The 26,815-nt window shown below is 44.0% G+C and overlaps 3 protein-coding genes across 8 annotated transcripts in view; 1 reads left to right on the forward strand and 2 right to left on the reverse strand.

Moving 5' to 3' along the window:
* The first annotated feature begins 358 nt into the window (after positions 1-358).
* Positions 359-11,816, forward strand: hmgcra (3-hydroxy-3-methylglutaryl-CoA reductase a). The gene is made up of 20 exons (XM_062515959.1): positions 359-579; positions 1,365-1,544; positions 1,924-2,035; positions 2,170-2,257; positions 2,349-2,433; positions 2,572-2,677; positions 2,813-2,919; positions 3,202-3,321; positions 3,558-3,718; positions 3,898-4,142; positions 4,379-4,560; positions 6,174-6,368; positions 6,643-6,801; positions 7,068-7,225; positions 8,002-8,107; positions 8,399-8,569; positions 8,729-8,869; positions 9,369-9,527; positions 9,961-10,115; positions 10,627-11,816. Exons 2-20 carry the CDS (start codon positions 1,380-1,382, stop codon positions 10,679-10,681), a joined length of 2,670 nt encoding a protein of 889 aa, XP_062371943.1. The 5' UTR covers positions 359-579; positions 1,365-1,379; the 3' UTR covers positions 10,682-11,816.
* A 2,588-nt stretch (positions 11,817-14,404) lies between these two features.
* Positions 14,405-16,055, reverse strand: LOC134060212 (uncharacterized). Of its 3 annotated transcripts, XR_009935144.1 has the most exons (4): positions 15,751-16,055; positions 15,611-15,633; positions 14,557-15,389; positions 14,405-14,451 (listed from the first exon to the last, which is right to left on the reverse strand). XR_009935144.1 is itself a non-coding variant. In XM_062516839.1 (3 exons), the coding sequence occupies exons 1-3, from the start codon at positions 15,943-15,945 to the stop codon at positions 14,645-14,647; spliced, it is 963 nt and encodes a 320-aa protein (XP_062372823.1). In that variant the 5' UTR covers positions 15,946-16,055; the 3' UTR covers positions 14,469-14,644. The 3 variants fall into 3 exon arrangements, 2 of the variants coding, with proteins under 2 accessions (XP_062372823.1, XP_062372824.1); XM_062516839.1 differs by lacking the exon at positions 14,405-14,451 and having other exon boundaries at positions 14,469-15,389; XM_062516840.1 differs by lacking the exons at positions 14,405-14,451; positions 15,611-15,633 and having other exon boundaries at positions 14,469-15,389; positions 15,911-16,055.
* Positions 16,056-16,812: 757 nt separating this feature from the next.
* Positions 16,813-26,815, reverse strand: part of cert1a (ceramide transporter 1a) — a 31,719-nt gene continuing 21,716 nt past the window's right edge. For 2 of the 4 annotated variants that reach the window (XM_062516345.1, XM_062516346.1), the window contains 11 exons: positions 25,527-25,619; positions 25,285-25,371; positions 25,065-25,160; positions 24,079-24,156; positions 21,982-22,077; positions 20,964-21,096; positions 20,435-20,505; positions 19,852-19,980; positions 19,534-19,663; positions 19,102-19,238; positions 16,813-18,873 (listed from right to left, as the gene is read on the reverse strand). In XM_062516345.1, coding sequence (XP_062372329.1) covers positions 19,111-19,238; positions 19,534-19,663; positions 19,852-19,980; positions 20,435-20,505; positions 20,964-21,096; positions 21,982-22,077; positions 24,079-24,156; positions 25,065-25,160; positions 25,285-25,371; positions 25,527-25,619 — 1,041 coding nt within the window. In that variant the 3' untranslated portion in view covers positions 16,813-18,873; positions 19,102-19,110. Of the gene's footprint in view, positions 18,877-19,101; positions 19,239-19,533; positions 19,664-19,851; positions 19,981-20,434; positions 20,506-20,963; positions 21,097-21,981; positions 22,078-24,078; positions 24,157-25,064; positions 25,161-25,284; positions 25,372-25,526; positions 25,620-26,815 lie in introns of all 4 variants that reach the window. The other 2 variants (XM_062516344.1, XM_062516347.1) reach the window with 2 other exon arrangements.

Raw genomic sequence — 26,815 nt, forward strand, 5'->3', positions numbered from 1 at the left:
GAAAAAAAAATGCATGTAAAAATGTTATCTTTATTACAGTGTAGTACCTATCCTGGAATAAAATTAACATTTTGCCTGAATTTGTAACATTAAACGGTATAGTCAATCGCTGCTCTTAAAACTGGTTTAAACCGAGCCAATGATGGGGCCCCGTATTGAATGTGAGTCACTCAAATTGGCTCAAGAGCTGATGGTGAGATCACGCGTCCTCTAGCAAGCAACACCTCCGAGGCTGTCGCCTTGACTACTGGGCGTGTCCTCTGTTCTTACAGATATGGTGCTGAAATATGATTGGTTTGACTATGTGCTGACGCAGTCACATGCCATCGCTCCATACGCATTACTCCCGGATGTCGCTGGCCTATTGGTCTTCGCCTGAGAGTACCTTCTCAAGCGAGGAGCCATGGATTATTCTCGTCTGTATTTATTTATCGTCAGCTCATAACATGTTTGGAGCTCGGAACATTATATGAGAAGATACATGGAGAGTTATTGGAGTGTTCACAATCTGCAGAGCTTCCACTGAGGACTTAACTGAAACAAGGAAACGTCCTAATTCTTTGACCCTCCCTGACATTGGTAGGCTAAGTAGCTCTATTTGATCTTCTAAACTTAGCTTTTATTACAGTCTTTTAACGGGTTTAAAGAGTTTCAGATGAACTTACGGTTGTTATTCAGTTATATTAGTCATTATATTGGTGATTATATGGCTTAATGTAAGCTAATAACGCTGATTGTCCTGTTCGATGACTAACGCTCTCAAAGAACCACCGAAAGGAAGGTATCAGACAGGAAGAGAGACACTCGTAACTGCACGCGTTGACTTTGTAACTCTGATACATAACGTTAAGCGCAGTCATGCTGGTGAACAGATGCCAACAGCACTTGTGTGATCGCGCCCAACCATACTCGGACAGCAGTTGTAGTGGTAGTAGTAGTAGTGGTGGCTGCTTAGGCTAGTGTTCTAGCTGTGCTAAAGCTTAGGAGTGGGTTGTTGTCCTAGCAAGAGATGACAGCTAATGGGTGATAATTTCTGTTATTTCGTGGGGAGTTCCAATCTCCTCTCCTCCTTGCTTTTGATTCCATTGCTGTGGACATCATGACCCACACGGGCTGAGTAAGCGTGCATGACCTGCTCATTTACATGGTGATGGATGTGAATATGCATTCAGGGCCACCTGCATCCGAGGCACGGTCAGTTTGTATTGAAATAGGGTTAGGGCCAAGTACTAGGATCAGTGATGTTGTGGAAATTTGGTGTATGGAAATGAGTTGGCCTGTCGTTTTCGCCTTTTGTCAGCCCCCAAATTCTTACATTCTCTCTCTCTCTCTCTCTCTCTCTTTCTCTTTCTCTCTCTCCTCAGAAAAAAACAGACATCATGCTCACTCGACTTTTCCGCATGCATGGCATGTTTGTGGCCTCCCACCCATGGGAAGTGATCGTGGGTACCGTCACCCTCACCATCTGTATGATGTCCATGAACATGTTCACAGGCAACGATCAGATCTGTGGCTGGAACTATGTGTGCCAGAAACACGAAGAGGTACGGTGTAGCACTGTGACTATGTGACGTCCTTTTGACATGTTTGACTGGGACAGGTACATTCCTGTCGTTCCATCATCAGATTCTATTCTAGGAATCCCTCATAAATGACTCTTGTCATTCTTTGAATGTTGTGTTGACTGGATCTGCCTCAAGCTATGTCTGTTATATAATGGCAGTGATAATATGAGTTTCTGTTTTGTCTCCTGAGCTTTTGTTAAAACTTGTTGTGGATTCAGGCTAGATGCTGTAACTAGGTTGAATTTTGATACTGTGGAGTAATACTGACCTGATCTAGATGCATTATAATAGTGAGGGATAATACTGACCTGATCTTGGTGATTCATGTCCTGTTTGGTGTTTATCTTGTCTGTTACAGCCGGTACTGAGCAGTGACATCATCATCCTGACCATCACCCGTTGCATAGCCATCGTGTACATTTACTTTCAGTTCCAAAATCTACGACAGCTGGGGTCAAAATATATTTTAGGTGAGGTGCCTCTTTACTATCATGGCTCCTGAATGCACCATACCAAGAGTCAATGATACACTGTCAGTGATAATGGAAGCTGCCATTCATGCTCTCTACTGAAATTAATTTTTGTATGTAAACTGTGGTTGTAGGTATTGCAGGACTCTTCACGATATTCTCCAGCTTTGTGTTCAGCACAGTTGTCATTCACTTTCTCGACAAAGAGCTCACAGGACTGAAGTAAGTCTCGCATTTGAACTGTAACGGCCCCAACCAGAATACAGATAGCATGCAGGAATAAAATGTAACCCGATGACTTGTTTGTTCTCAGTGAGGCCTTACCTTTCTTCTTACTGCTGATTGACCTCTCCAAAGCAAGTGCCCTTGCCAAGTTCGCGTTGAGTTCGAACTCTCAGGTATATTTGCATTTTTGTTAATCTCCCACAAACGGTGTGGTTTTCATCTGCCTCCGCAGAGTTGGGCTTGAGCTGCTGTTTGATAAGCCACAGCAGCAGTGGCAGCAGTGATGAATATCTGTGGTGTTTGCTTTGCAGGATGAAGTAAGAGAAAATATTGCCCGTGGAATGGCAGTCCTGGGACCCACGTTCACCCTCGACGCTGTGGTCGAATGCCTGGTGATTGGCGTGGGCACTATGTCAGGTACGCCATAGCAAAAGCCATTTAGGGCTGATGGATTTTTCCCTAGTCCAAAATGGATTTTTTAAACTGAATGTTTAAATGCGACTGGTCATGATTTTGAATGTCTCCATTGTGTTGTGGCTTGTCGTTGTTCAGGTGTGCGGCAGTTGGAGATCATGTGCTGCTTCGGCTGCATGTCCGTGTTGGCCAACTACTTTGTCTTTATGACCTTCTTCCCAGCCTGTGTTTCACTGGTGCTGGAGGTGAGTAAGATCTTCTGCTTTACTCCACTCTATGGGTGGCTCTCAAACACTCTCCTCGATCCTCGATCCTCGGTCCTCGAGGCTCGTTCCCACTGATCCGTAACTAACATTGGATAGACTATCCCATTGTTGCCGCCCCATCATTCTTTATCTAGATCAGTGAGGACGAGGATCGAGGAAGGAAGGAAGGGAGGGTGTATAAAAGACCAAATGAGAGGCACCCTGTGTGTTCCTCCTTGTGTGGTTTGGGCTGCATCTTGAATGTGTCTCTCACCATTGCAGCTGTCCAGAGAGAGTCGTGAGGGACATCCCATTTGGCAGCTGAGTCACTTTGCCCGGGTCCTAGAAGAGGAAGAGGACAATAAGCCCAACCCAGTGACGCAGAGGGTGAAAATGATCATGGTAAGAAGAGGTCCACCACACCCCAGCCTCTCAATGGCTCTCTCCAGTCACACCCAGGCATTGAGGATTCATGTGCTTGTGTAGGCTTGGTTGTTGTCATCATCTGGTCTGTGAACGGAAAGTGTGAGTGTTGTCCATTAGGGTAATGGTGTTGTTTTCTCTCTCTCTCTTCTCTCTCTCTCTCTCTCTCTCTCTCTCTCTCTCTCTCTCTCTCTCTCTCTCTCTCTCTCTCATAGTCCCTTGGCCTGGTTATGGTTCACGCCCACAGCCGCTGGATTGCTGAGCCAAGTTCTGGCAACAGCACCATAGAGATACCGCCAGCAGGGATCAGTCTGACAGACCATGGACCCACGAAGATTGACCCAGAGCGGCCTCTGTGGCAGTTCTACCTATCAAGGTAGCTTACTCTTTAGTGTTGACTATACTGTATATCAGAAGATATCAGCCATGAGTTGGTTGGAAATTGACATTGAAATTTGGAAATTGACTGTTTTGAATTTTTGAATTCTGAAGCGGACTGATGTTTCGAATTTTTGAATTCTGAAATTGACCGATGTTTGCTGTTTGCCCTCATAGGATGATAAGTATGGACGTCGAACAGCTGATCACACTGAGCCTGGCGCTCCTGCTGGCGGTCAAGTACATCTTCTTCGAGCAGGTGGAGGCGGAGTCCACCCTCTCCCTGAAGGGGCCCATATCAGGCTCCCTGCGGAACCCCAAATGGACTCCGGACCAGTGCTGCCGACAGGAGCCGGCGCCGCAGCCCAAGACTCCGAAGAAGTCCCCTCCCACACCCGTCCCCATCAGCAAGGAGGAGAGAGGTATTCCCAGAGAATAATTTGTCACTTTTTTTTTTTTTTTTTTTTTACAGCCTCTCTGTTTGTGTAGTGCCAATATCCTCTCTGTTTATGGGCATGTGTTTTGCTTATTGCTTGTGAGTCACTGATTTACATGGCGCCAGCCATAAAAATAAAACGACAATAATAATAATAAAAAAAGACAATGGTATGAACGTCACATTGCATCAGACTTACGCACTCTTTTTGTCTGGATCTAGCCGAGGTGATCCGGCCACTGCCCACCCACGCCCCCACCCCCACCCCCACGCCCCAGCAGCCCAAGAACCTGTTTGCAGTGGGCGAGGTGATGGAGGCAGACAAAGAGGCAGAGCAGCAGCCCAACCTTCCCGCAGAACCTCGGCCCGTGGACGAGTGCCTGTCCATACTGAGACGCCCGGAGGTAAGAGTTTACGATCACTCTGGGATCATAGACCTGGGTGGAAATATCATGTGCAGTGCAAAGACACGGTAGCATTGACACTTGTAATATACATTCATGGTTCTATATTTCTTTATATACAGTGAGGAGAAAATGTATTTGATACCATGCTAAAGTTGCCTAAAAAGAGGAATATAAAATCGTCATTTGACAATTGATCTTAATGTCTTAATTCAAAAATTGAGTAAAAATAAAACCGCTAAGTACGCCAATTTTCTTTGTGATGGAAGAATGTTTCGTAAATAAATAAATGTTCTTCCTAAATGCTAGGGGGAAGTAAGTATTTGACCCCCAATGTAACCCTATGGGAATTCAACACATAGGGTTAACATAGGGGCGGGCAGATTTTTATTTTTTAAGGCCAGCTATTTTATGGATTCAGGATATTATGCATCCTGATAAAGTTCCCTTGGCCGTTGGAATTAAGATAGCCCCACATCATTACATACCCTTTACCATAGCTAGAGATTGGCATGGTGCTTTTTCCAGTAGGCCTATTAGCCTGTTTGATGCTCATTGAGCTCAATGCAAATCAAACAGGCTAATAGGCCTACTGGAAAAAGCACCATGCCAATCTCTAGCTATGGTGAAGGGTATGTGATGATGTGGGGCTATTTTAATTTCAAAGGCCAAGGGAAATTTATCGGGATGCATAATATCCTAGATCCATGAAATAGCTGGCCTTTAAAAATAAAAATCTGCCTGCCCCTATGTTAACCCTATGTGTTAAATTCCCATAGGGTTACATAGGGGGTCAAATACTTCCTTCCCCTAGCATTTAAGGAAAACATTTATCTATTTACGATACATTCTTCAATCACAAAGAAAATTGGTGTCCTTGGCGGTTTGATTTGTACTAATTTTTTGAGTTAAGGCATTAAGATCAATTGTCAAATGATGATTTTATATTCCTGTTTTAGCAGGGTATCAAATACATGTGCTCCTCACTGTATATATATCTTTTAAAAAGGAAATATATCGGGTGCCTTTTAGAATATATCCTAGCATTGTGCTTTTGGAAAGTGGCATTATGCACCTGCAGAATAAATTCAGTAAATGGTGGTTTTGAGGCTAGCTTTCTGGACCCCCGTATAGTGCATCTCTAGCCTATGTGCCTTAGGTGGTTTTACTCCACAGCTAATGCCTGTATGGTGTGATCGTGAGTTAATGAGCTTATTCACTTTACCTGCTCGCTTACTCTTAAACCATTAGCGTATGACGTTAGCGCAGAAGCTAGTCTAGCAGTGACACCACCTACCCTTTAAACTTACTTTCCCCCCCTGCTTAAGCAGGGGGTTTATACGTCTAAAAGAAACGTGATGTGAATTACGAAATGCGATCCCCTGAGATGGGTGCAAGGTTTCCGAGTGAAGAAAAAGAGACCCGATGCAATTTTCAAAGTGCATCATGGATACTGAAGTTTTCCTTTTTTTTTTTTATATGTGATCTCTCAGATGGGTGCAAGGTTTCAGAACGAAAAAAGAGACCCCAATGTAATTTTTATAATTTTGCAAAGTGCAACATCGATATTGACGTTTTTCTCTCTTTTTTTTCCCCCCTATGTGATCTCTCAGATGGGTGCGAGGTATCTGAGTGACGAGGAGGTGATCAGCCTGGTGAAGGCCAAGCACATCCCCAGCTACAAGCTGGAGAGCATGATGGAGACGCCCGAGCGGGGCGTGGTCATCCGCAGGAAGATGCTCTCGCCCAGCCTCGCCAACCCCTCCGCCCTGACCTGCCTGCCTTACAGGAACTACGACTACTCACTGGTAAGCTGCACGTTTTTACAATGTACCGTACCTTCGTCATATTCAAAATGAAGAGACCACTTCCAAATTTGAATATGACCATCAACTCGAATTCGAATGTCACTCCGCAGCCGTAGGATGACATCAGAAAAATATGCAGTGGTCTCTTCATTTTTTCAAGAGCTGTGTATATTTTCATTCTGTAAACAGTTATGCGGTAGTGCACCACATAGCATGACTTGGATCCTAGGGGGAAAAAGCCTGTCAATTAATTTCTAACTCTTCTGTTGGCCAGGTGATGGGAACCTGTTGCGAGAATGTGATCGGCTACATGCCCGTGCCAGTGGGCGTGGCAGGGCCTCTCCTATTGGACGGAAAGCAGTTCCAAGTCCCCATGGCGACGACTGAGGGCTGTCTTGTGGCCAGTACCAACCGCGGTTGCAGAGCAATTGCTGTAAGAACTCCTCCTAATGAACATCCAACAAAATAAACGTATAAAACAATAATCGGTGACGTGCGCAATGATAACACACTATGTTGACAGTGTCTGTCTGTAAGTGGCCTAACAATATTTACACATGCAAATAGTAACAGTCGCACGACAGAGAAGTTTGAAATATCAGTAGCTAAATGCGGGGCTGTAGACCCAGCTGAGTTATAGTGTAGACATTTGGACGCGACATTTGAACTTTGCCCTTTTCCCCCCTCTTGCTCCACCAGCTCAGCAGTGGTGCCCGGAGTCAGGTCCTGGCCGACGGGATGACCCGAGGACCTGTGGTGCGCCTGCCCTCGGCCTGCATGGCTGCAGAGGTCAAGGCTTGGCTGGAGAGCGTGGAGGGCTTCAAGAAGATCAAGGAGGCCTTCGACCACACTAGCAGGTCAGGAGATGAGAGAAACATTGTACTCTTGATAATGACTGTCCATGTGTCAGTGTGTGTCAAGCGCATTTGTGACAATAGGGCATTCTTACCACGAACAGAGGCGCAGTCTGGTAGCTGATGCATTATGGAAAAAATGCTGTTCAGGATCATGTGGTTATGAACAAGCATTTTTGCAGGATGTGTGTTTGAGAGAACATTACATTCTATTTGTACAATCATTATTGCAAAATGTGACCTGACCCAGCTGTCTGCTCATAATCCCTGATGGGTCCTGGCCTGCTGTCTGACGCTGAGATAATGTTAGGTGAGGTTAGGTGAGGGGAGAGGCTCAGAGATCATCTACAAAGGGAGAGTTCAAGCCTCCGGTGTAAAAGCGCAACTGTAGTGGGGGTCTAGGACTTTTATCACTGGAAGTAGGTTTTTAAAAAACGGAATCGTGTGAGGAAAGTAGCTAAAGTACGCCGTGCTAACTCCTATTGAGAGACCAGTTGGGCCCCTTTCAGCTACACTACCACTGTTATGATTTTCAATGTGTTTCCCTCAGCTTAGTAAATTAGTGAGACAGGTGACCAGTCTTCTACATGTTAAGTGAATGAGAATGGCTTATGCTAAGCTAAGGATGGGTGTCATTGGAGAATTTATTTGATTGGTTCAGAGTGATGCACATGACAAAAGCTAAAACTAGTTTACTGTTAAAGGTTTTTGTTTTTGTTTTTTTTCAATGGGAAAAATCACTGGAGAGACTAACTTCTTTCGATATTTCTTCTTTACAGATTTGCCCGTCTACAGAAACTTCTCATTAGCCTGGCTGGACGAAACCTCTACATCCGCTTTCAGTCCAGAACGGGAGATGCCATGGGCATGAACATGATCTCAAAGGTCAGTCTGAGACAGGGGGGGGAAAACAACCGAGTGTATTTTAGATCACTGAACTCAGAATGTACTGTAGCTGGGGAGGGGTAAAGATTAAAGATTTATTTTTTGGTATCATGTAGGAATGATTCATTCATTGATTCATTCATCATTCATTCCACTGATGATAAAGAATTGAATTTGAATTGAATTTCCCCTTGGGGATCAATAAAGTATCTATCTATCTAAAGCTAGTCATAAAAAGTCACATAATTGCATCTGATGAAACGAAAATAACTTTGCTACTTGCTGTTTCAGGGCACAGAGCAGGCTCTGTCTAGACTGCAGGAGCACTTCCCTGACCTGCAAGTGCTGGCCGTGAGTGGGAACTATTGCACTGACAAGAAGCCTGCTGCTATCAACTGGATCGAAGGGAGGGGCAAATCGGTGGTGTGTGAAGCCACCATCTCAGCCAAAGTTGTCCGAGAGGTAAACACTCAGCCCTGCTCTCCCAAACACACACACACACACACACATACACTCGCCTGTGTAATCATTACAGCATACCCAAGTAGCATCTGTACTTTGTTACTTCCTGGGAATCGCTGGCCTAATGCCCTGGTGCTGTTTTGTCCTGTAATGACCCAGGTTCTGAAGACCTCCACTGACTCTCTGGTGGACGTCAACATCAACAAGAACCTGGTGGGCTCTGCCATGGCTGGCAGCATAGGGGGCTACAACGCTCACGCCGCCAACATCGTGGCAGCCATTTACATCGCCTGTGGCCAGGTAAGACTCCTACTGTACCTCCTCTCCCACTCATGGCTCAGTGTACCATCATGATGCACCTAGTAGATACCAGACGAACACTAAAAAGGGTCTATAAAGTATGAAACAACTTTCTGTCATTATACCTTGTATAGCAGATCAAACAGAAGGTTGCACTCCAAAAATCTTTTCTTTTTTTCCCCCTCTAATTTATTTACGCATGTAGCAGCATGGGATAGCAAACGTCTTTGCAGAGTATGGTCTAGCTGTTAACTGTACAGTAATTTCCCGCATATAAGCCGCATTGTGTATAAACCGCAGGACAGTGTTTTGTGCAAGTTAAAAGAAACAAAACCATATTAACACCATATTAACTGCCCCCCTGTATTAACCTCATAGCGGAAGAAATGTTGCAAAATCAATGTAAAAGCCGCGGCTAGTAGTCGGGAAATGACGGGTATGTACAGTACAGAGGTATGAACCGCATGAAGCTGAACTGGGTCTCTCTTTTCTTCGACAGGACCCGGCCCAGACGGTGAGCAGCTCCAACTGCATCACCCTGATGGAGGCCTCGGGCCCGACGGGAGAGGACCTGTACATCAGCTGCACCATGCCCTCTCTGGAGCTGGGCACAGTGGGCGGAGGCACCAACCTGGCCCCACAGCAGTCCTGTCTGAAGGTAACTGTTCTGATGCTGTAAAAAAAAAAAAAAAACATGTCTGCTCAAGTTTGCTAAAGCTGGGGGGCTTGTGGTGTACTATGTGAGTGTGAGATTACTGGTATGTTGAGTGTGTGCTCAAAGTTGATAAATAGAGATGAATGTTCTTTGCGGACTTTTATTTCTTTTAACTTTTAAATTGGGAGGTTTTTATGCTAAATTATTAGCCTGTTAGCTTTAAATCGTACCACAAAATGGCAAGCAGAAAGGCAAGCACCACATGTGCATGCCTCTGCTTGCCGCATTTAAACGCACCTCAGGCTTCTGACTCAACATGCCACTTAACTCATTTCCTAGTGTTGCCCTCCGGTCAAAGGGGGGATTGTGTCTTGATGTGACACTTGCGTCAGTGTCGGAGAGCGAGGCGTTGCTAACAATGGACACTTTGTTACAGATGCTGGGAGTGCAGGGAGCCAATCAGGACAGCCCTGGGGACAATGCCCGGAACCTGGCGCAAGTGGTGTGCGCCACCGTGTTGGCAGGGGAACTGTCACTGATGGCAGCCCTCGCTGCTGGACACCTGGTCAAGAGTCACATGGCCCACAACAGGTGAGAGGAGGACGGGGTTGCTGGTGTTGAGGTGGAGTTGTAATTGTTTCCGGGCCTGATTCAGCCCAAGTAGTCCAGTGGTTCAGTCAAAGTCCTTTTAGACAAATCCCTCCACTTGGCGAACATTTTGCAAACACATTTTGGGCACTTATCAGGCATCTATTTGGGACAGAACTGATACCGGTCTCGCTCCAGCTGCGAGATCACAACACATGATTGGCACCATGTATTCACAACATACCACATGATTGCCGCGATATATTCACATGTCAACTTTTGGCAGCAGAAGGGGTGGAAAAGAAAGTCTCAGTTGTCAGCCATTTGCTGTTTCAAGGTCACATGGGCTCTGATTAGTGCTGGATGAAGGTCATATACTCTGACCATACTCTAAACTCTAACTTCAGTTTGAAACTTGGTGATAAAAACAGGGGGCAGAAAACTGACTGCAAGGACACACTGCACTACAGATAGAATGTACACTAACAAGAGCATGTGGCTTACCTTTTTGCAGGTCAAAGGTGAATCTGCAGGACGCTGCAGGAACATGCACGAAGGGAGCCTCCTGAAGAAGCGGACTGGTCAGGCTGCAGTATGAGGTCTCTGGACCTGCCGTCTGATTCCACACCTCGAGGGGACTCGTCACTTGGTCTGTGTGGAAGCAGCGAGACTGAGGAGGATCTTTTGTGGAATGTTGAACGAACTTTTGTGGAAGCTCACAGACTCTCTCTCTCTCTCGGCTCCATAAAGGAGGCGGAAGATAATAACAACAATCACGTTTTTTTTTTTTATTACTGTGTTCCTGTCTTTTGATAGCAAATTAATTTCTTTTTTTCTAATTGATGATTTGCAAAAAAATTGCAGGTTGGGGGTCAAATTTCTCTGCTGTGCACTTAAATACTCTCTAAGTTAGGACTGGTTAGCACCATAGAGGAGCTTCTAAAGCAATGATTCACATGGTACAGTGCGCTAGTTCAGTTGTCAAATGCTCACCATCATGAAACATGGGAGCGCTAATTCACTACACTTGAACTTGCCAAATACAGCCTTCGTGGGCGTAGTCTTGCAGAATGTGCTTAATTACTGTATGTTCTCACAGAACTTGAAACGATTGAAGGTATTAGGTACGTTTTGTTTTTCTGTATTCCGTATCGTTTTTTTTTTTTCTTCTTTTTTTAAGAAGCATAAGTCCGAGTGCAAGTGCACAAAATATTTCACAACGGTGCTGTAATAAGGTGTGAAAGGAGCCAGGTGGTTTTCTCTCCACTCTTTATTGTGCCACCCATGGGAAGATGAATGGAAGCCCTACCTCCTGCAAGAATACGGTTGATCCAAGCTGTTCCTCTGCTTGTAATTTATTATAACTGCACAATAAGCACAGCACCTTCACAAGTGTCTTTGACATGCATAAAGGAAGGTACATATTCAGCTGATTGTCATGTGTGTTGAAAGCTGCAATGTGTGTGTGTATGTGAGTGTGTGCGTGCCTGTGTGTGTGTGTGTGTGTGTGTGTGTGTGTGTGTGTGCGTGTGCGTGCGTGTGTGCGTGCTCACCCTGTGGTTGACAGAGGTGATTGTGGAGAAAGCAGAACTTTCCCCACCAAAGCTATATTTCTCTGAAACTGGTAGAACACAAAAGTGAAAAGAATGTTTTCTTTTTGTATATTTTTGTAATAAAAAAATAAAGGGAATTTTGAATTATGTACATTGTGTATTGGTGTTTTAACTTGCATCAAACATACAAAAACACTCTGGACTCGTATAACAGGAACACTGAGGTTAGATATTGTAAAGGAATGTTCTTTTGAAAGGAAAACCCTCAAGGGTTTCTCTGACCAACTTAATAGAGCAACGTGGAAGCACTTGATCCAATAAAGAGTCTTACTGACAAATCCCAGGCCTCACCTACATATGCATAGCATACCCTACAACCTGAGAAAAGTTGAAGGTCTTGACTAAATGTAATTTCAGAAATAAGTTCATGAACCTCTACAACAAATAGATCATGCGAATTTGTAACCTACAAATGTAAACATTATTGCCTCTTTTTTTCTTTTTCTTTTTTTTATATACATGATATATTATGTAACTTTAAAAAGCATGACGGGAACAAAAGAATGTCTGAGTATAGTGAGATATCATAGGCACAAATATCAGTGAGCAAATGAATGTTAGATTAGTAAGTAAACTGTCCTCCCCATCACCCGATGGACAGGTTCGAGGGATGGTGGAGGCATTCCTGGGCCAACGTCACCATAGGCACTAGGCTCACCAGAGCGCCGCTCAGCCAATCAGCACGCGGTGCATCACATCTCACCAGGGAAGGGCCTACTGATAGGCTGACAGTCAGAGAGGCCCAGACAGACCTGCGGGGATGAAGAGTATACAGACAGGGGATAATCTGAGCTACCAGTGCAACCCCCCTCCCCTCCCCTCCCCTCCTCTCCCCGCACCTACCCCCACCCCCACCCATTTCTCTACTGTTAACAGTAGGTCAAGCCATCATCCTTTTGGCAAATTTACAGCGCAAACGAGGAAAACTGGTGCGTTTGACACGAACCACGAAAAGAAAACCCCTGTAATCTCTGTTCCAGGACTATTTGTCCAACAAGGTGATAGATTAAAAAATGAGGAAGGAAAAAAAGAAAGACATTCACAGAGATTAAGTAAAGGAGATAAAACCGTGACCGTGGGTTCGTGTGGAATGGGAGGCAGAGCACAGGGGCCTATATTTGGCACAAAACAGCGCTAACCAGGACATCTGGTACAATAGAAACGGCATGGTTGATATGTCTTGGTGATAGCAGCCTCAGGAATACACAAAAGCAGATGTTTGTTTAGATAAAGATTTGTTTGTAATAGAAATGCAGATAAAGAATCTGGAATTATAAAAGTAGGACAAAAAGACCTTTAGGAGGGCCTGAGGGCGATCAACAATGAAACAAGGAAGGCATGAAACAAGGAAGACAGATAGGCTTAAGAAAAATAGGGCAACGAGTTCCAAATACTAAAGTGTTTGCATGAAATGGGTTAATATTACAAAAATGAAGAAATGTCTATTATTATTGATATTATTATTACCATTATTATGTTTAGCATGAGCTTAATTGCAGGTTAATAACATGGCATTACTGCCTGAAGAAAATAAAAAGCATTTATATTGTACAGCATGTAATATCAATCAATCTGAAGTTGGTTTGTTATTACTACAAAAATACATCTAAGTAAAACAGCCCAACTTCAGTTTGATTGTCATTACTAGAAATATTCCTTTAAAAATCTGGTTTTGTAAATTAAACTTAACTCTTGGCACTCAACTTCATTTTATTAGCATTCTACACCATCTCAAAATAGCCTCTATACATCATATAAATGGCTAATTCTATAGCCTTCATTATTATTATTATTCTGCTTTTGGTCACAAAATAGTCAAGAGTCGGTGAGTATTACTGTAAGGGCTGCACATTCTGCTGAAGAATAGGCCTATACAGAAAATTCTCTTTATAGCACTTTTGCTCCACCTAGTGTTGGAAATAAATCATTAGCCTACCTAAATTCAAAAAGGGCCTCTTCTACACACACAAGTTTATCCTTCAGTTTTCTTTTCTACTCATTCATAATTTAATTTAAAAACAAGAAAATGTTGGTTACAAAATGGTCTAGAGTTAGTGGGTATAGATCATTTCAATCACATAAACAAATACAGTATGTGTTCAGAAAGTATTTCCGGTGCACAGAAAACAAAACATAAATATCAACATTTTGCAGAGCACTATGCTAAAGTCTGGTTTTCAATTAAAAGTATCTGCGCTGGTTTTGAACACTTCAACCGTAAACCCTCTAGGAACCGTTGAAAGGGTCTATCTATTGAGGGCTGCTAGCCTGGTTAACACCAGACCCCTACTCAAATCTCCATTGAGACTGAGAGAGAGGGTCTGGAAAGACTTCACTGACTTACTACTTCCAGATATGCAGACAGCGTAACCTTAAGTCGGTGCATTAACCTTAAATTGGTGCATTCAGTTATTTAAATCTCTTTATTCTTCTGTATAGTACTATTGCTCCCCCTAGTGTTGAAAATAAATCATTACCTACATTCAAAAAGGACCTATTCTAGACACAGAAGCTTACCCTTAGGTTTCCTTTCATATCTTTCATCTAAAAATAGACACATTTTGATCACAAATAGCAGAGAGTTGGTGGCTGCAAATTCTACTGAAGAATACTATAGGCCTACACAGAAAATCCTCTTTATAGCACCTTTGCTCCACCTAGTGGTAAAAATCATTACCTACATTCAAAAATGACCCTCCTTCAGTGTTCCTTTCATAATATTTAATCTGAAAATAGATAAATGAAAAGATAATTGAATATAAAGCATAATTAAGTCCATACAGGGGTTAGAAGCCTATTTGGAGTTTGAGAGTCCTAAAGTTCTTAATTACATTCTGAACCTCCCCCAGCAATATTTCATAAAGCCTTGGCCTCTTCCAGGCTTTCCAGGCCGTCCGCAGCAGCATGTCTGGATTTGCTTCAAACTTTCAAACGCCTTCCATCACCTGCGCCCTGACATTTCAGCAAAGATTCTGCACTGACTCCTAGGAGCTTCTCAAGCCTCGCAGGAAAGCCAAACAAGCGATGTGTTAGTTTGCGTCGCACGTGGGACTCCAGTTTCCCTCTGAGCTCCTGTGAAATCAGGCTGATCTGGGGCCCTTCGGAGAACATCATGATGGGCGCAGGTTTGGCCTCAGCTACTTCCGGCCGTGTCTTTATGCGTGCCGGGGGGCATGGCAGCTGGGGAGGCCTGGCCGGGGTATATAGGCCTACCCTTGACTTGGCCGGACGAGTACACAGCACCCTCACGATACGGATCACCAGCAAAACACGTCTCCAGCGCTTGCGGCCTCCTCCCTGGTGGGCTTGCTGCCGTTGATGACTGCGGAGGAGGGGAGTTAGCCTTGTTTCCCCAGCAGCAACAGTCATGAGTTTGTGTCTGGCTGTCATAGACTTAGGCTCCGTGTGACCTGATGAGGTGTTTGGCAGCAAGGCCTTGGCAGAATTTTGGCACACAACCATGTTATATTCAGTTGTGTCCACTTTAGGGCTACCACTGGTCAAATGACATCCTCTTCTGCATTGTGTGATGGTGGCTGCAGAGCAGTCTTCAGAGCCATCTTCAGAGTAAGTGTCTTCCTCAAGTTGTTCAAGTAGGTCCTCAAGTTCTTGTATGAGGGACTCGGAAAGGACAGTTGTTCGTCGACTGAACTCCAGCCATTCACTGCACAAAATAAAATAGTGTTATGTATGATGATGTTCCCTCATTTATTTATTTTTCATCTGTTTTAATTGGCATTCTATTTTTGTAACACATTGCCATAATATGAAGTGCAACAAAAATAAAATGTATTGTTATTATTTTTATTATTATGTTATTAAGGATTACTGTGATGTCAGGCCATTTTACTAGGTACAGTAGTAGGCCTACTGTAGAAGACTTACAAGCATTCCTTGAAAACTTCACCCTTTTGAGAAATGCAGAAAGAAATATTAGATAGGCCTTATATAGGCTACAAGGATTTATTTAAAGACTTGCATGAGTGTAAAAGCTTGAGAATTTTCCCCTTCAGTAGGTCTCTTACCGCATGCATGTGAGGACCAAGGCCTTTTTGTAAAGGTCTCCACCAACTGAGAGGCGAAAGGGCTGAGATCATGTTGATGACGCCCTTGGCGACTACTAGAGTTTCAGCAAAGCACTTACAAAAAGGGCATACAATCCAACGCACACTGTGGCATACATACTTGTACATCGCATCAATGTTGCCGTCTATTTCCATTCCTTCTTGTCAAGTCGGATATGTTGTCACCACAGCTGACACATTGTAAAGCCATGGGGGCAAATAGTAGCCTATAGTGTTAATTTCCCAAGCATAACATCTAAACGGAACGTAGCGAAGCTTTGTAAATACACTAATTTAGCAAACGTTCCATCCTAAGTGACAAAAAAAATATAAATCAAAGATTCTAGAACAGAGCTCTGTTCTAGAATCTTTGATATAAATATCTTTCGAAGGTGTTGTGCAGAGCCATATATGGCTCTGGTGTTGTGCAAAGCGGCTCTGTTCTAGAATCTTTGGTGTTGTGGAGACAGACAGCGAGGAGGCGATGCCTCAAGGCCTAGCCTAAATCCAACTTGTAGCCTATAAATGGAGATTTTTTATTCGGGTGTAAGAGAAATTGTCTTTTTCATTCTTCAGTTTATAAGTCCATGAGTCATGCGGATGTCTCATCCTGGAATCAATAATTTGTAAATTGACTGATTTATAGCCTACAGTGTGCCCACGCCCTGTAGGCCATGAGTTATTAGAGGAGACGCGTGGGCGTTGGCTAAATGGACACGTTTGTAAAATCAATAGGCCTAGGGCTACAGTTAACGAACCTTTTAGATAAATAAAATAGCATAGGGCGACAAATTGGCCAAATAGGCGTAGGCTACGTTTTGATTTAGAGGTTCACTGAGCAAAATCACGTAGCCTAGGCCCTACTGGCTAGGCTACATGACAGAGTGAAAATGAGTAAAAATGTCGCTCCACACATTCACATCTGTTAGGCTACTACAATTACATAATGGTATCGATTGGTGATGAAGTGTAGACCATTTCAGTCATCAGTGCAGTGGACTGTTAAATATGAGAAGACACGAATTCACTTTACTAATTTAGAGTTTATTTATTTATACAAATGAAAATCATTACGTCTATAAAAAGATTTGAAACAATGTCTTCTGCAAGTGTTTGTCACTGGTCAATGTCATACCTAGCCATCTCCATTTTCCCTTCCACACTTCAGTTCAATGACCAACTGTTTGTAGAAGGTGTTCTGTGACCATGTCGATCAACCACTGACTGAACACCAGCTTTCTCTCACTCGTCTGCGCTCTGACTAGCACTAAGCGCAGCCTCGTAGGCTACCACCTGGTCTATCGGTGCCCTCACTTGACATATGGCCAGGGCACAGATTCATTTATTTATATGGGAATCACCCACAGACTCTAGGCTACCCAGACCCAAAAGCGGTTTCTGTTTCTGAAAAGCCATGAAATATCAAACCTTTTTTGTTTGAATGACATGGTAATATGCCATAGCATAGCATTTAGTGCAAATGGTATACTCACAGAAATCCAACCCCTCAATTTCTTAGAATCACTAACATAACAAACCTAGTAAAGATGGTCTCATAGCAGTAATTTTTTTATCGCAGTATTGTTTTTTTTTTCTTTTTCTTCTGTGAACTGTTACAGTAGGGTGTACTAGACAAACACACACATTTACAAAAATATAATAAAAAGAAATCATATGAAATGCTGACAATTTTTTTTTCATTTGGTGATCTGGTGTATATAGCCTTCATATACAAAATCCATGTATATGATCATTTGATGTGCATTGTACAAAATATAGATCTGGTACAACATTTGCAGGGATTTCCCCTCGACACTAAGGCAGATATGTCAACAGTCACAACTGCATGCCCGTCTCTGTGAAATGATTGTTCCACAAACTACTTTGATTGCTGATTGTGCCCCTTCAAATTACAAGGCCTGTCCAAGCACGCTGTTTGGAAGATGGCTAACTGTCGTCAAACTATTAGAAACACAAGATGACAAAAGTAATCTCAAATATTGTTGACTGCAAAGAGACACAACTAACCTTTAAAAGCTAAATACAAAATACTTTTCAAATCTCCTCTGCGGTTCACTATAGACATTAGTACAGAAACAAAGTAACTGCTGTGTGTCTTGACGTCCCATGACGCAGTTCAACTGAGATTACGCAGCTAGCCTATTCCACAGAATCCAAGCCTTATGCCATCTTAACGAGTCAAAGTGTTCCTCTCCTCTCCATCTAAGGGCCACATGATGCTAATCGGACAGCAACTCAAGGATAGCAAGCTTGAAAGGTATGCACAGCTGCGTGACTGAAGTCACTTCTAGAAAGGCATTCAGCTGGAGTTCATTCTTTCATTAGCTATGTCATTTTTTTCTCGGTTTCGAAATCTTAACAATGAATACAAAAAAAAAAAAAAAAAATCCATAATACAAGGATCAAAGCAAAACACCCACAAATTGTTATTTCAGTATACTTACAGCATTTACATATAAAACAAAGCAACACAGCTCCGCATCCAAAAGGAGCAGCAGAATTTCTTTTAAAGCGTTGTTTTATACAAGCCTTCAGTCACAATGGTAAGCATTTAGGGTTGGAGCCCATCTCACCACTCCGCCGGTTATGCTGTACCAGAGGTACAGTTGGGATTTTTCCGACTCTGAACTTAGGATGCACGAGTAAGGCTTTTTAGTTAGCGATGTTACTGTAAACGGTTCAAGTAGTAAACAAGGCTCAATAAAACTCCTCCTTTCAAAAAAAACGCTCTCCCATGGTTGTAACTGCCTTTGGCGCATGGCATGGCATGACACGCTATACAAATACTTTCTATGCATAAACAGTTATTTTTTTTGTAGAGAGACACGAAGACCCCCACCCCCCACCCCTTTCGACGCAGCCTCCGGCAGGTGGGGTTTCATGCTGGTAAATGAGATGATGATGATGATGATGATGATGATGATGATGATCACGATGTAAGCAGCTGTTTTGAGGCTGGGGAGGGAGCGTGGGGAGTGTGGTCCACGGGAGACCAGACCAGACCAGACCGGACCGGCGTGGGCTTCGAATCGGCAGACATTGGGAGCCATGTGTGCCCAGAGCCTGCTTAGAGAGGAGGGGAAATGGGGGTGAGGAGAGAGAGAGAGATGGAGAGAGAGAGAGAGATGGAGGGAAAGACAGAGAGAAGGAAAGAAAGAAAGAAAGAAAGAAAGAAAGAAAGAGAGAAAGAGAGGTTAATATACTTCATACTTTAGAGTCACAGACAGTTGAGGGGGGCGGGTAAGATAAACAAGGGGAAGCTCAACCAATGATGCACATATTGGAACCTACCGGTTGGTTCTAGAAGAGTATGGGCTTTCCGCTGGTCTTCTCCTGGACGTAGGAGGTGAAACGTTTGAGGAATTTGGGGTACTCTCTCTTAGCCACCGCCCGCAGCACGGAGGCCGGTGCCCAGCCACCAGGGTTCACTGTGGAGCAACAGCACACCTCATATAAACACTCTAAACGTCTCTAAATAAACAAATAAACAAACAAACAAAACTAACATAGGCTGAAAGGTATGATTTAATATCGATGGAGCAACATCACACTTTACATAAACACATCGTCTCTAAATAAACAAACAAATAAACAAACAAACAAAACTAAAATAGGCTGAAAGGTATGATTTAATATCGACGGAGTAGAGACTTTGTAAAAATAAAAATACTATGTGTGTGTGATGTGTGCTTTGATGCAAGAGATTGAAGTGGTGTCTCTCACCATTGGCTACGTAAGTGATTTTGCAGAGGATGTTGTCCCGGCTGATCTCTTTATCGCCCTCTGGTGGGCTGACCAGGGTTTGACAGATCATAGCCACATTGATTTTGGCACGAATGCACTTGTTAGTGGGCTAGATGGAAAAAGAAGAGAGGCAAAAAACACACACACAAATTCTCACAGTGAAGAAAGTTTGTAATTGGATCTTTTTCATTAATAACATTTACAATAAATATGCAACACTTTTTAAGCTGACAAAACTAATTTTAGAAATATCATTAAATATTTATTGAAACGTGAGGGCATTCGGCAGACACTTACAGGAGAACTGTCATGATCCACGGAAAAGTTGCACACGAGCCATGTGTCTGGGTCGTTCTCGTTGTTTGCCGGGACTTTGCGCATCCCTGACAGATAGAGCACATCCCTCTGGGAGGCGGGCCATACCCTCTGCAGACACACACACACACAAAATCGTGAGGAGCGAACACTTACACTGCTGAGGACAGCAGACACTACACCAGGCATGCTGGCCGAAACATTCCATGGTCACTTACATGGTCACAGACTTAATAAACAAACGCTACAGCCTTGAGCATCTCTTACACGGCACTGATTGGTTAAACCAATTTCCCCCACCTACAGTAACAGTTTACATCTTGCCGCTGGTTTGGTTTGAAAATTGGAAGCGGGGGGTATATAGTGCATGGGGCACACAACTGTAGTTAACCCATACTTTTAAAAGTGGGGAAACCTAGTAAATGCACTGAATACAATGTGTACATTGAGATCTTGCCTACCCCATCCTTTATCTAAAAAGCAAAAGGTTGACCCTAGCAAAATGCAATTATACATCAAAGAACTGCAAGACTTTCGTGCTTAATTTGATCTACAAAATGATTACCTTGTGTGTCTGGTAGATAATGACAGCACTGTCTGACAATCTCTCGACGACATTAAAGTTTTCAACAGTGGCTGGTGGAGAGGGAGAGAGAGAGAGAAGTCAGCTTTGTTGTCACTGTCAGTCTTTACTCTTTCAACACACTGAAATGTTACATTAAACGACATACAACGCTCACTCTAAAATCAAGCTCATTATCAAGCACTACTTAGCTTAATAAAGACAAGATGACACAACCATGGAATCAGTTTAGGAGGATAGTATTCTGATTTGTATCTACATGTCTTAACCTCTAAAGGCAAGGCAAGGCAAGTTATATAGCACACAAGATCATACAAAGCGGTAATTAAACGTGCTTTACTTTAACAAAAGCAAAAAGTGATGGCACATAAAAGCATAGAAGGGCAATAGTTTTACTATTTAAAAAAAAAAAACAAATCTAAAAATAAAAGCGATACCACATAGACTAATGAGAGGACAGAGTGCATGTTAGAGCAGCTGGGTGGATGGACGGACGGTGAGAGGGACTTACTCTCCCAGTCGTAGCGGAAGTTAGTGTCCCAAAAGTACTGGCACACCTCGTGACCTGTGACCCCTTTGACGGCGTGGGTGGCCTTGAGGGGGTCCAGAACGATCCCGTTCTCCTCCACCTCGCGCCGGTACACCTGAGAGACACACACACACACACACACACACGGTCAAGGGGGCCCAGTTCGGCGCTAACTGTGCGGGTAAGACTGGATGGAACATAGCTATCCTGGCCCCTCAGAGGGGGACAAATGGGACAAACACACAAAGGATTAAATCCATATCCTATATTCCCATATTAGTGCTGTAAAGTTCAAACTTTTTCAAAGTTGATTATTTCTTCCTTTTGAGGATGCTCTTTTTAGTAGCTTTCTTAAATACTGTACTTCTTAAATAAGAGTGTATTTTTACTGGGATTTTGATGTTTGGGCTTTGATACTGTTTGATACGTTGTCAGCTTTTTTTGCATGTGTATTCCTATGACCAAAGTTTCCAGACAGTAAAAAGACTTTCATCCTCTTCTTCAAAACGGGGAGCAGTATTTCATAATTCTGTACATTTCCAGACCTGCTCAAGCATGCATTTACTTACTAGAGCATTATGACTTTACATCTAACAAGATTACTTTAAGCAGGCAATCTGCTATGTCTAACTGGTACTGCACAGCTCTGCACATTTGAGAGTGTCACGGTGGCACAAACACAGACACACACACACACACACGCCACAAGCACAAAGACTTGTCATATGGCCATGGTGAAAGACTTATGTTGTTACAGCTGTGAACGCTGGGTCTTGTCCTTTGCTTCACCCTCCCCCTCAACAACACCCCCTCACTGTGTGTGCATCCAACCCCCTCCTCCCCAACACACACACACACTCCAGCGCTCCTCAGCCCACCCGTTCCAGCCCTCCCCAGTGGCTCGGTGCACGGCCCCGCGCTCCCCTCCCCTCCCCTGAGCCCCTCAGCTCTGCGGCCCGGCGCAGGCCTCCAGGGTCCCGCTCCTCCTCCTCCTCCTCACCTTCATCTCCCCCTCCTCAATCACCAGCTGCCAGTTGGCATCTCCGCCCACATCCTGCAGGGAGTACGCCATGTGATTCTGCACCATCTCCTCCACCTGATGGATGGAAAACAAGAGGGAGAGAGAGGGGGGAGAGAGAGCAAGAGAGAGAGCAAGAGAGAGACACAGAGAGAGGTTAAAACACATCATACTTAGAGCTACTAAACCTGCTGAGACAGAGTCAGAGAGAGAGAGAGGTTAAAATACATCATACTTAGAGCTACTAAACCTGAGAGAGAGAGAGAGAGAGAGAGAGGGAGGGGGAGAGAGAGAGAGAGAGAGAGAGAGAAGAGAGAGAGAGAGAGAGAGAGAGAGAGAGAGAGAGAGAGAGAGAGAGAGAGAGAGAGAGAGAGAGAGAGAGAGAGAGAGAGAGAGAGAGAGAGAGAGAGAGAGAGAGAGAGAGAGGTGCAGACAGGAAAAGGGGAGGAAAATCCAGTTCTGCTTCAGGAGTTAATTGTGACAGACCTGTAGAAGCATGAGCATGAGCTGTTCCCATCGTCTTGCATAAGAACAACCACCACCACCAACGACTCATCAGTTGCTACAGTGCAGCAAGTAAGAATGAAACCCGAAACTAAAACTATGAAACCTGAAACGAAAACTGCAGTATGACATCTGAAACTAAAACCCCTCTCGCTATAACCTTTAGGAATTCAAATTGAATTCTCTCCGTTTAGCACAAATAAAGGGAATATTCAAAGACTAGCATCTTTAGTATTAACAGTTGTCCTAGCTTAAGTCACCAGTGCTTCGGTGGGTTACAAAAAGCTAAGAGTTGTAAGCTAAGCTAACTGGAACTGGACACTTTGAGGTGCTGAGCTAAGCTGGGCGATGGATGTGTCTAGTACTCAAATAAAGGGAATAATAGAGGACTAAGTGTCATTAGCATTAAAAGTTGTCTTAGCTTTAAAGCATGTAAATAGGAAACTATTCACTATTCGGAGCTGTAGGCTAATTGGAACTGGACAACTGGAGGAGTTGAGCTAAGCTGGGTGGCTGGGTGTGACAAACCGAGTTACTGCACGCAAGGAGACGAGGAGGATACTAACTCTGGGAGATACAGTGAATGATCTAAACGCCCCGAAATGTTGGCCGTGCTCCTTTTTAAAACGATTACGAAATGTCTGGGCTCGGCGTTACGGAGGGTTGTGGTGAAGGCGTTGGAGCGGAGCATGGAATGAGCAGCCACAGTGATGACAAGACTGTGGTGAGTTGTTGGGAAAAAAACTGACATGTTTCTGCTGTGCTGTAGTTGCTCAACAGAAACCTGATAGCTTCAGATGACTTATTGGACGCTACATTGATTGATTAGATCAAAACAAATTAACCTCTAAATTAATTATACACACACAAGTCATTTCCTGTTTCAGTACTCCCACAGGCTTCTGGTGCAGCTCACTACATTATGCGCAGTGCTTGCATACTGGACTGAGGGAAACGTTGCAATATCAACTCCAGATCCACCTTTACAATTCCTTCAATGATATACAGTAATATCCTGTGTATCAAGTAGGGTGCAGACCAAAGACTCCCGACGAGCCGAGACGAGCCGAACATTCTAAAACCTTGCGAATGCGAGGTGCAAAATTAATGCAAAATTATGCTCTGCGACGGCTTGCAACTACGTGCAACTTCTAAATCACACTGCTGCAACTTGGTCTCGTTGCGTCGGGAATCTTTGGTGTGAATTGGGCGTTAGCCGCATTGTTGCGCAGGGCAGTGTTCTATCCGAGTTAAATGAAACAAAACCATATTAACTGTCCCCGTGTATTAACCTCACAGCTGAAGAAATCAATGTAAATGCTGCGGCTAACGGTTGTGAAATTACGGTACTACAAAAACCATTCATTACAAAATATGATATTGCCCAACTTGTGCTGCTCCCATTTAGCAGATTCAACTCTATTTACGGTGGTTTCTCGCTGATAAATAACCACAGAGTCATTCGTGAGTTGAAAAACCCCAGAGGGCAACAGATCAACATTTACACTGATGTTGAGGTCAGAGTTCAGAGTTCAGGGTTCAGAGGTCAGAACAGTGGAGGACTCGTTACCGTACCTGCGCGCTGAATCTGTGCACATCGTCCGAGGCACTGACCAGCTCGACGGAGGACAGGGAGGAAGTATGGCTATGAGGCTACGCACCACAGAGACGGACACCAACAGGAGAGAGAGAGAGAGACAGAGAAAAACCAAGAGGCCCAAAGATTACAGATAGTCAGGAGAGCCCCCAAAACACAATCAACACAGCAGGTAAAGATATCACCCCAAAAAATACATGAAGAGCTCTTTTCCGAAAAAATGCTAAAATATTGTTCATGTTATTTGATTATGTATTTCAGGTAAGATAAAAAAAAAGTGTGTTGTGTTGTTTTGATTGTGTAAAGATCAACCAATCAATTAATAGTTCCAATAAAATGATGACAGTTAAATATGAAAAATATAAATACATTTATGAAAAAGAGCTCTTCAAATATTCCAGCACCAAAACACACACAGAATGTATAGTTTCACAGAACCAGGCACATATATATATATATATATATATAAAAAAAAAAGACTATCAGTGGGTAGGCGCAAGTGGCAGGTTTTTGTGTGTGTATGATACTATCAGAGCTTTCTAGCTAACAATGAACTACTAGTGTCTGATGACCTGCTCCGGTGAGACACATTTGACTCTCATAATAATAATAATAATAATAATAGAGCTTGAATTAGCATGGCGACTATGGGCCGTGGCTTCTGACTAATCTGGGGCGGCAGTGAGTAATGTCTGGTGCTTTGGAGTTTCACTTCACTGACTGAGAACGAGCTTACTTGCTGACTTAAAGGATTGCAACACATTCACAGGACGATTATGTATGAAGAATAAAAGACAGACATGAGACTAAATATACCGAATATTTAGACTAAAAGACTAAATATACCGAATGATTGTGTATGTATAGGGCATTCTCTCTCTCTGTGCGTCTGTGTGTGTGTGTGTGTGTGTGTGTGTGTGTGACCAGGATGTAGATGAACAGAGAAAAAGGCGGCTGCTGATACCTTGGTGGAGTATCTGTGAGTGCTTATGGTGGAGTGGGTGTCACCGGGCGTCATCGGAAGTGACAACAAAGTGCGACTCTTTGCCTCCGACTGAGACTAGAGATGGAGAGACAGACAGAGGGGGATCGGTTACTCATTTGCAGAGCCACAAAAAGTGAAACAAACGAGCCAAAAAAAAAAAAAAAAAAAAAAAGGGCGACGTCGAGGGAGGGGCCGGTACCTGCTCCTCGATCTTGTCTTGCTTGTCTAGGGCAGCTTCCACAGCGTCGAAGAACTCCTCTTCGTTGATGAGGCTGTTTGGTCCTTCCTGTGCGAAAAAGAACATCAGAATTTGAGTGGGGGCGAAAAAAACCACAAGAACTTTATCGCACCACAGGACGCAACCCTAAACGGTCACTAGCACTATGGCAACTCGGGTAAACATCGTTAGTAAACAAACGTTTTGTGACGGGCAACGCATACCTCGTAGTCTGGTCCGCCGTAGTGTGGCTTCTTCTTGAGCTCGGACAGGGCCGCCTTGTAGGCATCCTCCGTTCGTCTCCTCCTCTCCATTTCCTTAAAGACAAGATGAGAAAATGACCGGTCACCTGGGTGAATCTCACAAGCTGGGTCAATAGCATTGATAAACAACAACAACAACAACAGTAGCAACAACAACAACAACAACAGAAACAGTTGTGAGCATTTAAAGAAGCACCAAGAAGTAGGATGAGGAAGAGGAAGATGATGAGGAAGAGGAGGAGGAGGGGGATTTGTTCTATGTCCATGTCAGCACAACTTAAACTCTGAGCAAACAGGACGGATCCCCTTACATAACAAAGAGCACAGGACTCCCCTCCAGCACACAAAAACAGGTACAGCACACGCAACAGACCCAGCTCTGGCATGCAGGTTAACCTCTACAGTAGGTGTTGCTCAGCAAAGAATGTGGACAGTAGGGAGCACGTGGTTATTGTCTGTTCTCTCAGAGGAAGGCTTCGGCAGCCAAGCCTGTGGGGAAAACACCCTCCAGCCAGACACAGAGACACGTCTCGCAAGACAACCACCACCTTCTGCGGTCCAGGTGAGCTGTGTGGGGCTTACCGGACAGAAACGGAAATAGAAGAGCCCTATTTCTACACTCACCCATTACAGCTCAGATATACAGATAGTCATACTGTCAATCAATGAATCAATCAATCAGTCGGTAAGTCAATCAAATCAGAAAGACCCATGCAAGACAACAGCCATGGGAAACAAAGAGGGGAGGAAGTGAACAAGCTGTCAATTATTCAATCAATAAACGAATCAATCAGTCAGTCAGTCAATCAAATCAGAAAGACCCATGCAAGACAAGAGCCATGGGAAACAAAGAGAGGAGGAAGCAAAGTTCCCAGAAGTTCCCACGGTTCCCCAGGTGAGCAGGTAGGTATGACTCAGGGTCATAGAGAGAGCGAGATCGAGGGGGCCGGATGCTCGAGGCCAGCGGAGCGGATCACCTACGGCGTAGAAGCGGCTCTGCGTGCACAACGGGATCCATTTCTGCTCGGCGTGCCGCTGCTCCTCGGCGGCCCGGAGGTGCCGCTTCACGCCCCGAACACGGTGCCGGTGCACCGACGCCGACGTGTCCTTACCCGCACGGACGCGCGCGTGCATGACTGACACCGACACACACACACACACACACAAACCCACACCCACACACACACACACACACACACACACACTCGCTCACTGAACAAACCCGGCTGTTGAAGATTTTCAAACCGACG

This window comes from Sardina pilchardus, chromosome 16 (assembly GCF_963854185.1).
Source record: "Sardina pilchardus chromosome 16, fSarPil1.1, whole genome shotgun sequence".
NCBI lineage: Eukaryota > Metazoa > Chordata > Actinopteri > Clupeiformes > Clupeidae > Sardina > Sardina pilchardus.